Source organism: Octodon degus, unplaced genomic scaffold (assembly GCF_000260255.1).
Source record: "Octodon degus isolate 3935 unplaced genomic scaffold, OctDeg1.0 scaffold00177, whole genome shotgun sequence".
In the NCBI taxonomy this organism is placed as follows: Eukaryota; Metazoa; Chordata; class Mammalia; order Rodentia; family Octodontidae; genus Octodon; species Octodon degus.
The window spans coordinates 4,488,310-4,504,072 of NW_004524753.1; the positions used below are offsets into that span (position 1 = coordinate 4,488,310).

A 15,763-nucleotide genomic window follows, 5' to 3' on the forward strand; every position below is an offset into this window, starting at 1 on the left:
GGCAGCGCTCTGAGGGGTCGTTAGGCAGCGTTTATCTTTCTCATCCAGCAAGAGTGCACAGGTACACTTCGTGTGGGTCACTACAAGGGAACCCCCGATTTGGTAGGAGGGGAAAAGGTCACAGAAGCAACTTTTGAAGAGAAGAAAAAAAAAAAGTAAAACAGTCAGCTCTATCTCCCCAAAGGGAAAGGAACTGCGCTGTTTGCCCCTTGTCACTGAGCAACACCCGGGCGACGGGGCAGTCCTCTGCGGTTTTCTCGCTTGTCCCGGCGTGGGTGCACTTCCACCCTCCAACGCTCGGGCGCCCCTTCCTCCCCCTACCGGCTGGGCGGTCCCGTGGCGCTGTTCCCGGGGCGCGGTAGGGGTCGCTGCACCGCGCGGCGCTCGCCCGCGCTGGATAACGGGGCCGGGCTGCAGGAGAAAGGAAACCTGTCCCGGAGGCGGCGGCGGCGGCGGCGGCGGCGCGGAGCAGAGTCGCTGTGCTCGGCGTCTGCGCGCGGGGACAGCGGGCCCGGCTAGGCAGCACGGTCCCGGCGTGGACGGCAGGGAGATCGGAGCGCGCCGGCGGGGCGCAGAGCCCGCCAGCCTGGCTAACGAGGGGAGCCGCGGGGGGCGCGCCCCTGGAGGGCCCCCGGAGCCGCGCAGGATGCCGCACGAAGAGCCGCCGTCGCTGCAGCGACCGCGCTACGGCTGTAAGTGCCCAGGGGCCCGTGCTATCTGCGGATATGGGGAAGCCCCCTCCCCCGGAGCAAGCTGGGGAGGCCGAGGGCGCGGGGGCGCGCGGGGCGGGGAGCGGAAAGGCAGCTGTGGCGGCTACACCGTGGCTGGCGAAGTTGGGGGCTGGAGTTGCAGAGGGCAGAGCGCGGCGTCTTCCCGCGCTTCTCTGTAGACTGCGAGTCCATTGCGGGCAGCTCGGACCGGTGCACCCCAGCAGGCGCGGGGTCCTGGGTGGACCAGGCTAGGAGTTGAGGGGTATCAGGTGAGGAGCCTGCGGAGCTCTGGTCGCTGCCCGCTCGGGCCAGGGGGTGGCGTCTGGGACCCGGTGCATCCGAAACAGGAGGGGCGGAAAGTTTGTTTGCTGTGGCTACAGGTGGGCACCTCCTGTAGGTTGCCAGCGCGCACACACACAGCTAGTGTTGAAGGCGGATGTTCCGGAACGGCAGGCGTCTCCTCCTGTCCTGTTCTCAGGCCTTCACCTGGCCGGCCGGGGCCAGTTCAGGTCCCACAGGTGAGCGTCTCTTCCTGCCCCAACCGAAAAAGGACACCTCCCTCCCCCACCCCCACTCCGCGTGTGGTCAGAGGCCCTGTGGCCCGCGTGACTTGGACGGGATGGTGCCAGTTACCCCGCCAGGGGCTGCCCCCAGAGCGAGGTTGCTTTGGCTGATCGCAAGTAGATGGAGCTGGAGATTAGCACAACCACGTGGCTTCATGTGCAGAGTTCAGAGTCCTAAACATGTGCCAGGAAGTATTTCCTTTAAAACAAACAGAAAGCTGGCCCTCTTTCTGTAGGCTTGGTCCTGTCCTCGAACCCATAGTGCAGGATCACATGTTAATCTTCTGCATAGGCTGGCCTTGGGGACAGAGGTGCCGAGGTTTGGTTCAAATTGATGATACCTGCAGTAGGGTGTGTGTGTGTGTGTGTGTGTGTGTGTGCGCGCGCGCGCGCGTTTTGCAATTCTTGGTGGGGCCAAGAACTACATTTGAAAATAGGAGTGGTCAACTTGTGTGCCCCCTTCTTTCCCCTCCCCCAACTAGGGATGGAGTGTCGGGTGGAAGTTGGTTTTTCCCACGTGACCATTCCCCCGTCAGGCAGCGAGGAGGGGCCAGCTACAGCCTTGCAGTCTCCTGCTCTAAGTAAGCGCCCTAGGCGGCGGTTGACCAGGACTTAGGGTTTTGCAGCTTCAGTTTGCAGTTTGGTAAACCACACAGATAGCAGAGGTCCGGGAGCGCGGGGAGGAGCCCAGGGCTCCTCTGGCGGTTGCAGTGTTACCCTCAGCTGGGTGGAAGTCCTTTAGTGTGACAAGCTGTCAGAACACATGGTCTCTTCTCTGCACAAATTGATGACCACAAAGGCTGGAAACTGGGCAAATAAAACATTAAAAAAAAAATGGTTTGTTGCTACGGAATGGTTGGCATGATTAGCAAAGCAGAGTGAAAACTTGCAGTGACGCGAACGGGTGCTTGGATGAACGTTGCATTTCCCTCAGTCCTGAGGCATTTGCTTGGTTTTTATGGAGTCAACCTGTGGCTGCAGTTCTGCGCAGTCTAGAAGAAGAAATCAAAGAGGTGAAAATCCTAAGAGTCCAAAGCCTGCTGCACAGGTGAAATCCGCACAGGTCTCTCCTGGCCAGTCTGGGGTGCAGGGTGGCCGCCCTCGTGGGAGCATTTCCCTTCCCTCGCTCATCAAGGGCTGGCATTCATCCGCTCTTTCACCTCATCAGACAGGGAAAGTATGCGTTTAGGTTTCCAGGCCCCGTCACCACGGCGAAATATGAAGACCTAAATAGAATGGCCTGTTATGCTGTGAGAATGAGCATTCTTAGCATTTGCATGTCAGGTTTGAGAATGCTGTATGTTCACAGCGTGCTTAAAAATGATCTCTCACAAAATAACCATAGTGTTCACTGACAGCTGCTAGCACGGAGCGGTCACGCTGAAGGGGTGGTGTGGGATATCATACTTTTCCTGCTTGTTGGTGGCCTGCTGGGCCTCTTGTCCACGTGAGACTGGGACCAGTGTTGGCCACCCTTGGCAGGCCAGGACGGAAGGGTGACAGCAAGTGTCCTTGCCTTGTTACATCACAGGAGGTGTGGTTTTCCTTGTTTATTAGTTTGGTCAGTAAGTGCAGGTTCAGCAAAACCTCTGACTGTACCAAAGAAGCTTTAGTCCCAATACTTACAGCACTGAAAAACTGTCATTTCAGTGCCACTTGCTGAGTGTTCTGAGCATGTTTGAGACTGAGCTTTTAAAACAACTTTTTGGTGGTTTAAATTAAGCTATTATACTTGTTCTTGGGTAGGCTCTGGTCCTGGCCTCTACCTTCCTGAATGATCTTTGCATTCACTGATTCTTATATGAAATAACTGAATTCACGTGGCTCAGGCTGTTTGGATTGCTCTTCTCCCTGCCAGGCTGCATGTCCTGTAAAATACCACATAGGAAGTTGTGCTTGGGGGATTTCTCAATGAGTTCTGCATTAGAACGACAAGCCTTCTCAGATTTCTGACAGGCAAGATTGCTGCAGGCATCCTGATTCATGACAGCATTGAATTAAAATTACATAGGCCACTTTCCATTTAATTCTTTGCTATTGTTGGCCATGTCTCCTGTGACCTGGGAAATCACATAGTGTGACATTGATACAATGTCAATATTCTACCAACACAGTGATGCAGTGCTGGGAGAAGTGGGAGAAGGGAGAGAGGAGAGCTATTATGGAGACCTACAGTGGTTTTCTACCCTCAAAACCAAATGTATTTATTTATTTACTTTTGAGACAGGGCCTTGCTGTGTAGCCCAGGCTGGCTTTCAACTTGCCATCCTCCTGCCTCAGTCTCCTGAGTGCTGGGATTACAGGCTTACATGACCATTCCTGGCTCTTCAAAATCTAATTTTAGTGACACTTCTGCTTAGGTATGACTTGCAAAGAACTTCTGGTGAACTGTGATGTTTGTGCCCAGTCAGCTCTGAATACACACTGCCACCAAAATGTGGCAGAAGTTCTTTCTTTGCCATAGCAGGGATTGAACTCAGGACCTTGCACTTTCCAGGCAAGTGCATATTCTACTGAGCAATCTCCCTGGCCCCTAGAATAAAAGACTTGAGAGTTAAAAAGGCTAATGAGGCTGGAGTAGCAGGTATGACTGAAACTCTTGTAAGCCTGCTCAGGAGGCTGGTGCAGGAGCACTGTAAGTTTTAAGCACCTGTGTAGATGTGTGTGTCACTGGGTTTTATGCTTTTCATTGAAGGAGAAAAAGCCAAAGACCTTTGTGACTAGACAGATGATCTCTTGGGGGCAGGCACTAGGAATTGAACTCAGGACCTTGCACTTGCCAGGCAGGCACTGTGCCCCTGAGCTATATCCTGGACTATAGATAGATGATTTCATTCAGCACAGAGAACTCACTCAATATTTTAAGTGTCACTGTGGATTGCTAAGGGCCGTGCATATGACAAAAGCTGTGGGTTTCTTTTTTTTTTAATTTATGTATTTGGTACAGAGTCTCAATGTGCAGCTCAGACTAGTAGTGATCCTCCTGTCTTAGCCTCTCCAGTGCTGGGATTACAAGCATGTGCCACCATGCCCTGTTTTGTTGGCACATGGTACGGGGCCAGCATGGCATGCAGTACCGGGGTTCAAATCCCCGTCCTTGTGCTTCTTAGGCAGGCAATTAGAACACTGAGCTAGCTCCTCAGCCAATCTGTTGATTTTTACTATGCAAAATGGGACACCTTTTCATGAGTTACAAGACATGGTCAAAAACATAGTGACTATTACAAATTTTTTAAAAATTAGTATAGTAAAGTACACATGACCATTAATCTGCCTCAAAACATTCTCCCCCACTTTGAACACACTGATCTAATCATTCTTAACACTGTCCGAGGCAGGTCTGGAAGTTCTCTTTTGTGAGTGTCGCTATGAGATATGAGGAAAAGCACAGGGAGCGTTGCTGCTGAATGCCACCCCATAGAAAGGCAGGCTCGCGACAACATGGTGTCCTCATCTACCTCAGACACTGAATCTGTTCCCCAGTGTCAAAATGATCATGAAAACGCCAATGTTTTATATAGATATAGGACATCAAAGCAGCCAGAACTGCTTCAGAGGGCAGCAAGAAGGATTGGCTTAGTGTGTTCATAACAAAGAGGAGGAGTTATGCATTCACTGTATTTACTGGTTATGCTTGGAACATTAAAAAATTATAGTGGGCAACGTTTTACTGTTTGCTTCTTTTAAAAACTGCAGCATGAGCTGGGTGTGGTGGCACACACCTGTAATCCCAGCACTTGGGAGGCTGAGGCAGGAGGATCACTGCGAGTTCAAGACCAGCCTGGGCTACCTAGTGAACTCTAGGCCAGCCTGAACTGCAATTAGTGAAAACCTGTCTTGATAAATAAATAAATAATAGCTGTGTGTGTGTGTGTGTGTGTGTGTGTGTGTGTTGGGGGAAGAGTCTGGTTAATGCTATCAGTTTTGGAGTGATGTGCTTGCCTGAATAGCTAGGTTTCTGAATGACTTGATAGCTATAGTATGGAGTTGGTGAATCCAGCTAAGTTTTATTTCTTTGTGACTTCCAGCCTGAGGTGAAGCTTACATTCTGACCTAGCTAAACGCAGTTGTGTAGAACAGGCCCTCGGGGCATGTTTGCACCCTTTTGCTGGCTGGGGTCTCCCTGGCTTAGCACCCCAAGGAGCCCTGAAGAACGTCTGCGGTGCTCCTGGGTGCTGTGACTGTTGTGGCAGGGTCAGAGCACTGCCTGGGTACTGGTGTTCTGCTCCAGCTTTCCAAGAGGATCTTTAAGGTCAACAGCTAAAGTGTTATTTTAGTATGCTTTTAACTTTAATTACACACACCGTTAGCCAAAATGACTTGTTTGGGAGAGTTTAAGCTTGTAATACCAAGTTTGTTTTAAGAGTTAGTGTTATTTAGTGTGTTTGCTAACCCCTTTTTATCGAGGAAACCCTTGATTTTCTGTTGCCCCTTACTGTCCTACTCCACAAACTCTTTCTCGCTCTTTCTCTTTATTTTTTCTTTTCCAGTCTTGGGAATCAAAGTGAGGGTCTGTTATCCCTAGGCTTCCCTAAGCTTTTTTGGGAGGGTTTTTTGAGATAGGGCATTGCTATGTTGCTGAGGCTGGCCTAAATTCACTGTGTACTTGAACTTGTAGAGATCCTCCTGCCTCAGCCTCTCTATGGGCCAAGATCACAAGTGCGCACCATTATGCCCAGCTGTCCAAAAGCTTTTCAACAGCTCTATTTACTTATTTTGATTCTGGGACTTACTACACAGTTCAGACTCATAATGATCTTCCTGTCTCAGCTTCCCCAAAACTGTGATTACAGACGTGCACCACCACGCCCAGTTTCTGTGGCCAGCACGGTGCACCCAGGGTTCCAGGCCACCATGGCATGTGCCTACCAGGGATCGAACTCGAGACCTTGCATTTGCCAGGCAGATGCTTATACTGTCGAGCTATCTCTCCAGCTCCTAGCACTTTTTATTTAAAAGACTCATGTATGAAGAGAACAAATGTTTGCCAGTCCTTATGGTAACTAAAAGAGAAGTGAAGACCATTCAGCTTCTGACTTGATAGGCTGAGGTATATCTTACCGCTGGGCACTTTAATCCTAATGACCTTGAGAAGGTCATTTGCACAAGACACTGAAATCCATGACACCGTGTCAAGGTCTCCCATCTGTACAGCTGGTCAAAGGAGCTCTTGAAGCTGTGGTCAGAACCAGAAACTTTCTTACCTCATCAGTGGGTACCAGTTTGCTGTATCTGAGTCATGGTGATTCACCCCTGTTTTCTGTCTCTTTCAACAGTGTGTTGTGTTTTTTTTTTTTTTAATCTTCTAATGTTTTTGCTGTTCTAAGTTCTTTTTTTTTCAAAATTTTATTGATAAATAGATAGCAATGAGACAGTTTCAAATCAAATCAGAAGTACAGTTTCAACAAATAATACACTGCATATATTCTTCTTAGTGGTTAATTGCTGTACAAGATTCGAACTTGAGATCCTATTTACAAACACCATTAGAACAAATCATTCTATTCATTAAGAGAATGCAACTATATATCTATCCTAACCACTTTGAATTGTGTTGTGGTGTTTTATCAAGGGCAGACTCCTGCAGCCCTTTGGACCCTGTACTGTGTGGTCTGGTATGTTGGTGCGTGCCTATAATTTCACTTACTCAGAAGGCTGAGGCAGGAGGATTGCAAGTTTGAGGCCAGCCTGGAAAACTTGGCAAGTCCCCATCTCAAAATAAAATTGCAAGGGCTGGGGATGTAGCTCATTACTTCCTGGGTTCAATTCTAATAGCACACACATGCGCACCTATACACACACACACACACATGAATGAATGAATGAATGAATGAATGAATGAATGAATGAATGAAAAATAATGCATTATTCTTTAAAGTCAATTTTGCTGTTTTAATTTTCCCCAAGAAAAGCACAGACAAATACATGGGCTTTTTGCAAGGTACATTCAAGTGCCTCAAATGTATACATTAAGACATCGCCTTTGCTAGGTTACTGTAAAAATAGGTGCATGGTGTTCTCTTAAGTCTATTTTGCTACCTTATTTTCCCCCAAGAAAAAAGCACACACAAATATATGGGCTTTTTATAGAAAGTTTTCAAGCTGCATCAAATGCGTACATAAAGATATCCATCCTCTCTCTGTCTCTGAGGCACTAACATGAAAAGAAGCTATTCCCATAATGCAGTGTACGGGTCGATGATTCCAAATAGGATAATTGGGAAGATACACTTTATTATGTACACCAGCCAGGCCTTAAGTTCCAGGCTTGATGACAAACCAGGCAGACGCTTACAGTGAGTGACTGACCAGTGAGCTGATGCGTCTTCATTCTGTTGCTTCTCTGTTTTGTTTTTCCCTCTGGGGGAGAGTCTGGCATCAAGAAAATGGCAAAAGCAGTGACGCTGAACAGATGTGGCCTTGAATTTTGACTTCTCTGAACTGCCTGACAGCCTTGGACTTTCCTCCTCTTCCTCAAGAGGTGGGTGGAAGTGACAGTCATCCAGAGGTTACCATGTGGTCCCTGGCACGCAGTGGCCGATAGATTGCAGCTCTTTCAAGTTACTGAGCATGTAACAGGTACAAAGCATGGTGGATGGAGGAAACACTGAAGCCAGTCACAGCCTACGTGAGAGCTGGGAGTTAAGGGGTAATGCTGAGGACACTCCTATGAGTGTCCTCGAAAGTTCTGGAAGGAATAGTGTGAGAGCCATGGACTTGGGGCAGTGGAAAGGATTTGTGAAGGTTCTGAAATTGAGCATGACCAGAGGAAAGTTGGAAAGACATCTTAATTTGTTTGTTTGGTCTATAGTTTGCTGGAATTGATCCTCCTCCCACCCTTTGGTAGTACTGGAGATGAAACCCAGGGCCTGTAGCCTAAGCAAAAGCTCTACCCCTAAGCTACATCCTGAGCCCCTGGGTTGATACATGGCTGGGTACCAAGAAGCAGGTAACCAAAAAGAGGTAGGTACATCATGGAATTCCTTTCTGTCAGGCAGCAAAGGCCAACTTGAGCTTTCTTGAGTTGCTTGAGCCAACCCTCAGCAAAGTTTCCTTCTAGTCTTCTTAAAAAGAAAAACAAGCAAGCAAAACCTTTCCCTTGGACACACCAGGGCAAGGACAGGCAGTGAGGAGGAAGCTGTCTCTGAGGCGTGGAGGCTGGGACTGTGTGCTTCTGGTGGCCCTTTCCTAGCCACTCAGATGTCTCCTGGCCATGCACTGGGATTCAGAATGTCTTTAGGATGGGCACATCTGCCACATGGTTTTGCTAAGGATGGGTGACCTCTCTGAGACCAGGTCAGAAAACCTATACAGTTAAAGCAGGGCAAGCAGTTTGAAGGATCTGCGCTTTCTCAGCTCCTTCAAATCAGCAAGAGACGAGCTTTCTCTTTTCTTTCCTCATGCTCTGCGTTAAGTGTGGCAGTTTTCACCCCTGGTCTTCCTTGGATATTTAGTGACCCCCAGTGGTCCCCACCCAGGTAGGTTGGAGATGGATCACAGCCACTGATATAGATGGCTCTATGTCCTCAGTTGTCACTCGAGAAGCTGTGTGATAAGTAAGGCTCAGAGGATTCGACTATGCTTAGCTGGTCTCACCTTTAATTCTATCATCACCATCATACCTTGGCCTTCTGGTGAAGCTCAAGTGTCATTTTATAATCACCTGTTACATGAGACCCTTCCTGTTCATTTTCCTTTTTTTTTTTTTGTTTTACATTTTCTGCCAGTTTCTTATCTTTTTTTTCCATAATTTTGAGAGACAAATAGCAATGAGACAGTTTTAAATCAAATTGGTATGACAGTTTCAATAATTAACACACTGCATACTCTCTTCCTAGTGGTTATTTGCTGTACAAGATGCAGACATGATATCCTATTTACAAACACTATTACAATAAATCTCTCTATTCATTAAGAGAATGTAACTATATATTTATCCTAACCGTTTTGAATACACAGATACAAAATGAACATTCATCTGTATCCCCTTTTTTGTTTAGTTCCATCATTTGAATATTATAGGTATGTTAACTCAGCAAAATATTCTAAAAGAGTCCAGCAATCCATAATAGTATTGGATCTTCTGCTTGACTGGCAGTATCAGAAATTGTTGACCTGAGTCCCCTACAGCTCAACATAACACCATGGCTTTACTTCTTATATTTCGTTTTTATACTTTTCTGCTGGATGGTTAAGACCAAGATAAAGCAAGACCTATGCAACAAGAGTTGTAGCTTTTGGATCTGATAAGGTCAGTCAAATCTCCTCAGGATTTATCCTGAGATCCTGTACCTGAGATTGTAGAACCTTTGTCAGTGTTCATTTTCCTTTCTTTGAGATTGGTCTTGCCATGAGTTCCAGGCCAGCTTGGGCTACAAAGTGAGTTCAAGTCCAGCTTAGACTGCATAGTTAGATCTTGTCTCAAAAAGACAAAAAAGAAAAAAAACTATTGGGCGGGGGGTTGCTGGTGGTATGTTAACTGGGACAGCATTGTTTAGCAAGTATGCTATGCTGGGTTCAATTTCTACCCCTTAAAAAATTTTTTTGCCTCAATTTTAGTATTTTACTGGCAATCTGAATTCAGCCTTAAGTAATGCTAGTACATCTTTTGTAGTCATCTCTATATAAGTACACTTGATTTGCAGGGATGGGAGCCACATATATTTCAAATACTTCATTTCCTAGCCATAGCCTCATCCCTGGCCCCTGAAAGAGGCCCAGTGACTACCATCACTACTTATTATCATGCTGTTTGCTTAGTGTGCCTGTACTGTCCTGTTTGTCTAAGCAAGTAGTTTGCCTTCATTGTCTGTCAAATTAAAGATAATCCTCACAGCTTTCAAGTGCCACACACACACACACACACACACACACACATACACACACATTTTTTTTTTTGTGTGTGTGTATTCATTTGTTTTTGTGGTACTGGGAATTGAACTCAGGACCTTGCACTTGCCAGGCAATCTCGTATTCTGAGATATCTCCCTGGCCCTACACACTTAATGTTGAATTTAAGTCTGCTTTGCCCTACAGGACCGGAGTGAGTTATTTGAATTTGTTTGTGCCTCAGTTTCCTCCTCAGTGGGAAGACCCGTACTCACAATGTGCATGCATCAACAGGGCTGTTAAGTCGTGGATGGTGAGGGCTGGGTCCTCCAACACCGCCCGTGTGTCTCCCCAGCTCCTAACTCTTCCTCAGGTTTTCAGAAAGTGGCTTCAAAATCCCAGCCCCATTCTCCCTGGAGGGGCCAGGGAGATAGCTCAGTAGAATAAGTGCTTGCCAGGGGTCCTGAGTTCAATCCCTGGTACTGCAAAAGAAAAAAAAAAAAAAAAAAATTCTCCCTGGAGAATGGGAAAATTGTTTAATTATTGTTATGGAACTACAGCTCAGTCTACTAATTGGAGTGGAGATCAACTATTCCTGAGTGTGTACACTTACTCTTTCAAGAACCTATCATAATCCTTACTGGGCCCAAACGAAGCTGGAGAGAGTTTGGATTTCTGTGTTGCATGCCATTCTCTAGAGTCCACAGTGCCCGAGTGGGTAGTAGTTTTTCTGAAGTTCCCATGCATCCTCACATCTCAAGAAGACTTTGAAGGTAAAGTTGATCACTGCTCCAGAGTTGAAGACCACCTGGAAGGGAAGGAGTTACAGGGTGACTTCGCCACCTGAGTTGGCTAGCTGCCTGGTCAGCCAGGCTTGTGAGTGTAGGAAGGAGGAGGGGGTGGGGGAGGGGAGGATCACTAGCTTCACCTGATCGCCCAAGGCTCACAGCCCTAGGAGGGTGGCAAAGCCTGAGTGAGGCTCAGTGAGGCTCAAGGCTCAGTGAGGCTCAGGGCCCAATGAAGCTCAAGTGAGGAACAAGAGCGTGCATAACGTGCCTGCTTTCTCCCACCTTCCTCTGCCTGCCAGACTTTTCCTTATTTCAGTGATTTCATATAATCCATTATCACCTTCCCCGCTCTCCTGTTCCTGTAGGGGCCTGTGCCAGTCCCACCTTGCAACAGCCCAGGCAGCTCTGAACTCTTCAGTGGATACTTCTACTGAAGAGTAACATGCCCCATGGTCCAGCCACCTTCCCAAAGCCCTGTCTCTGAGCAGAGGACACTTTAGGGATATATTCTTCTAGGTACAACTGTGACAGTCAGCTTCCCTGTTGAATTTTGAATTTGTGGAAAGTTTGTCCAAGAGATGGTTATAGAGCCTGTACAAATACACTCTTGCTTTTATTCTGTATTTACTAATGAATTTCATTTTCCAAATCAAAACATTTATTTTAAAAGAATATAGAAAGATGAAACTTTCTCCCCAAAAATCAGGTCATGGAATTCTTGTCCTTGCTTTGCCATTGATTCTGGGGCTCACCTCAAACCCCTCTTTCTCATAGATTTAAGAGCACCAATCATAATTCTCCATAGATTTGCTAGTGTTAGTTTGAGTTGGCCGGCAGTTGGAGCAGGGTGCTGATATCTGTACTCTACCTCTGGTCGTAACTTGGTGTTTGATGAGTTGAACTCTGAGAAAGAAATGAAACTTATTATGTGCTTCTATGTCATAGTTCTGAAATCTCTGAAAATGTGTACCTTTGATCGGTTAAGTAGGACAAACAAGATCTAGCCACCAACAAGAAGTGGTGTACTTACTGGGTATGTGGGAATATTTCTAGGAAACGTTTTTTAGAGATTGACTTTGGGGTGTGGAATGAGGGCAAGGGTGAGAACAGGTTTTTGTTTGTTTGCTTTTTGGATTTTTTTTTTTTTTTTTTTTTTTTTTTTTTGTAATGTACTTGGTTGTTGCAGGGTCTCGCTAGAAGCCCGGACTTGTAGTGATCCTTCTGTTTTCAGCCTCCCGAGTACTGGGATTATAGGCATACACCACCACACCCCCAAATTCTGTGGCCAGCTCAATGCACCCTGGAGGGTGGGGCTGGCACGGCATGTAGTGGTGGGGATCGAACCCTGCGCTTGCTTAAGCTTGCCTAAACAGGTGCTTTAGTCCACTGAGCTATCTTGTCAGCCCTGGGAATAGCATTTAAAATAGTTTTTTTTCAAAATTATGTATTAATGTTTAAAAATAAAGCAAAGGTGTATTTTAAAAATACTATACCATATTGATTAACCCAATAAAAACAGATAAAATAGAATAATAATAAAATTAACGAGTGTCAAGATTGTGTCTTATGGCCTGTCTTTGTTACTTTTCTCTCACTGGTGAGACAAAATACCCAACACCCAAGGTTAAAGAAGAAAAGGTTTATTTAGCTCATAGTTTGTGGAGGTTTCAGTCCATAGTCAGTGGACTCAAAGGCAAGGTCGTGTGGCAGAGGGGAAACAGCTCACGGTGACAGAAGATATCAAAATCTCCAAGAGCTAAACAGGAGAAACAAGCCTCTTTCTGCCCCTTTTATCTTGTCCAGACTGCTGGGATTAGAGAGATGCTATCCAATCAGTGGACTGGTCCAGCAATCCTCCATCCTTATTCCCAACATCCTCAGTCCCAGCACTGAGCCATGAATCAATCACAAACTCTAGATTCAGCTATCTCTGAAAAAGCCCTGTCTAAAACTGCATGAGGCTTGGGGGTGGGGACATCTAGACACAAACTGTAACACGACCGATGCTGAATTCGAATGCCAGCTATGGAGGTCAATGTGTCAACAGCAGTTCTTTCTGGGTTATAAAGTGAAGGGTTAATATTTTCTTTTTCTCCTCAAACTTTCTACTATACACAAGTTTCTAAGGTTAGAAAAGGTATAATAGCTGTCCTTTGCTGCTCAAGATAGAGTTAGCTACTATTTCTGCCTTAAGAGAATTAGAGCTTAAAAAACAGTTGTGTCAAGCAGGGAGGCAATGGAGGAAATCCTCTTTCTCAGGTGTGTGAGGGACGGAGTGACAGGGGCATTGAGAGGCCTAGAAATCTGTGGTGGACATGAGTGGAATTGTAGTTGGGCCAGAGATGATAAAAGGTTGGGTTAAAAACATAATCATCAGCAAAGTGAAACTAGCAGTGGTGACAGAAAAAACAATCTGTGGAAGTAGTAGCTATTCAACATTTTTAAAATTTGTAAAGAGAAAACATGTAGGAAACTGATCTGGGAAAAGCAGGCATGAATGGGAATTAATTGGTATCTCCAGTAGAATGCGTGTTGCTGACGTGAACCATGAGATGCTGGCCGGCCTTGGAGAGCGCATTCCAGGACCGAGGAAGTGGTGGCCCCCACAGGGCTGCATGTTCACTCCAGACTCCTCATTGGCTCTGGGCTGGCTGACCACATGCCTTTGGGGTTCAGGTGTGACCAAGGCCGTCACAGGATCCAGGGAGCTTGGGAGCATGCGTTTGCTGCCTTAGTCACCCAGATTGAGAGCAAGACATCCGTGAACAGTGGAGAGGTGGACCAAGGTCAGTGAGTTGTTTTGCTTTTTAGAGACAGGTTCTCACTGTACAGTTTAGATTGGGCTTGAACTCACAATGTCCTGCAGGCTGGCCTGGAACTCCTGATCCTCCTGCCTCAGCCTCCAGAGGGCTAGGATTATAAGCATGTGGCACCACACTAGGAAAAGTAGATTAGATTTTTTGGCCTTTTGGAAGGTGTTCTTGGTCCTGCATTTTGTTGTAAAATGAGATAGTACTGGTAGTACTGTCACCCCTAAACAGGGAGAGGCAAGAGTCACTTTGTCACTAAGGGTGGCAGCAAGCATCTGAAGACTTAATTGAGGTGCTGTTTACTGGGTACCATTGGGTGTGACTCTGAGCCCCCTTCTACATCTGAAAAATGGGTTTATACTTATTTCCAAAGGTGTGTGAGGACTTGGTTGTGGTGACACATGCCTGTAATCTCAGTACTTGGCTGAGGCTGAGGCAGGGAGATTTCAGTGAGTTCAAGATCAACCTGGACAACATAACAAGAACCTGCCTCAAAAAAAAACAAAACAAACCAATGATCCTCCCTCCAAAGAAAACCAAAGGTGTGTGAGGTACAAGGGTTTGCTGTGAATGCTTCTCGAGTGTGCATGTGGGTGGTGGTGATGGAGTGAGTTTGAAACAGATTTGAATCATTTTTTGGTACAGATTTATTGTGTTGAGAAGGATTTATTCTTTAATCATCTGCCTCAAAGCCAGTGCCACCTTACTTTTGTGATATACACTGTTTTTGGACCCATGTCTGAAGTGACATTTTTTTTCTTCTCCCTCTAGCTCGACAAGGCAAAACTTTATCTTTTGGCAGCAGTATTTATGGCCCATAGTATTTCTAAATCTAAATCCTTTGGCCAGATTCTCCTTGTCCATCTGAACCTTTCTCTTACTGGGAAGCATACAGATTAGGGGTCTGAACACTAAAAGCCTGTCCCAGAGTTGCTCCTTTGACCCTGTGCAGTAGGGACATGTCTCTAAAGGAGCCCCATGCTGCCCGGGGGCATCTCCATTTCTAAGAGTGGGAGTGACGTTTGGGGAGGCCGTTCTCTCTCTGCTCCTGTCAGTAGAGATTCCCTCCTTCCTTTCCCTTCCTTTTCCTGCCACCCTTCCTTTTCTCCTTTCCTCCATTCCTACTTCTCTGCTATCCTTCTTTCCTGCTTTTGGTTGAGGCCAGGGCCTTTGCAATGAGCTATATTCTTGACCTTTTTCAATTTCTAAGTTTTAAGACAGGGTCTTGTTACATCACCCAGGCTGGACTTGAACTTGAGATCTTCTTGTGTGTGTGACACCTGACTCCCGTGTTGGGGTGACAGGAGATCATTTCTACATGAAGCTGAGATATTGGAGCTTTGCAAAGGAGAAGCAGAGGATGGTAGAGGGCAGGGCAGCCTCCCTGTGAGTGCGAGTGAGGCAGCCACTGCTTGGTGGGAGCCCCTGTGGGCTGCTGGCCTGGTCCTTCCAGATGAGCTACAGCAGTGTCCCACCTCCCACTACCAGGGGTGAGCAGGTATTTTAAATAGTTGAGATTGCAGTGTACAGCCAAGGTTTGAAATGTATTGACTTAATTAAAATCCCCAACTCTGTGTATCTATTTTATTGTGGTGAAATAGACATAACATGGAAGGACCACTTAAACCACTTTTTGGGCAAGCCTGTGACACTAGCAGTATATCGTGTGTCATACCATCTTCATCCTTCTGTGGGACCTTTTCCTTTTCCCAGGCTGAAGCTCTCCTACTTCCCATTTCTTCCTCCACTCATGGCCTGGCCCCCACCCTCTACTCTCCATTTGGATGGACTGGGCCACACAGCACTTGTCTTCTGGGTGTGGTTTGCCTCAGGTAACCTGCCTTTGGGGTTCATCTAAATTGTAGCACGTGTTAGTATTTCCTTCCTTCTTAAGGCAGATTAGGATCCCTTCGTGTGTGTCCATGTCCACGTGCCATCTGAGCCTATCCATTAATCTGCTGATGAGCATTTTTTGCAGCACTTGCCATTAGCCCTCACTGTTTAATGGCACGCATTGGAGAAAGCCATGAAGGAGGAAGTGCCTCTGAATTTGGAAGACTGGC

General features: G+C 46.6%; 1 protein-coding gene across 1 annotated transcript in view; it reads left to right on the forward strand.

Annotated features, from left to right (window-relative positions):
• The first annotated feature begins 547 nt into the window (after positions 1–547).
• Positions 548–15,763, forward strand: part of Iqgap2 (IQ motif containing GTPase activating protein 2) — a 314,540-nt gene continuing 299,324 nt past the window's right edge. The window contains exon 1 of the mRNA XM_012517419.2: positions 548–692. Within this exon, the coding sequence (XP_012372873.2) occupies positions 647–692 (46 nt within the window). The 5' untranslated portion in view covers positions 548–646. The remainder of the gene's footprint in view (positions 693–15,763) is intronic.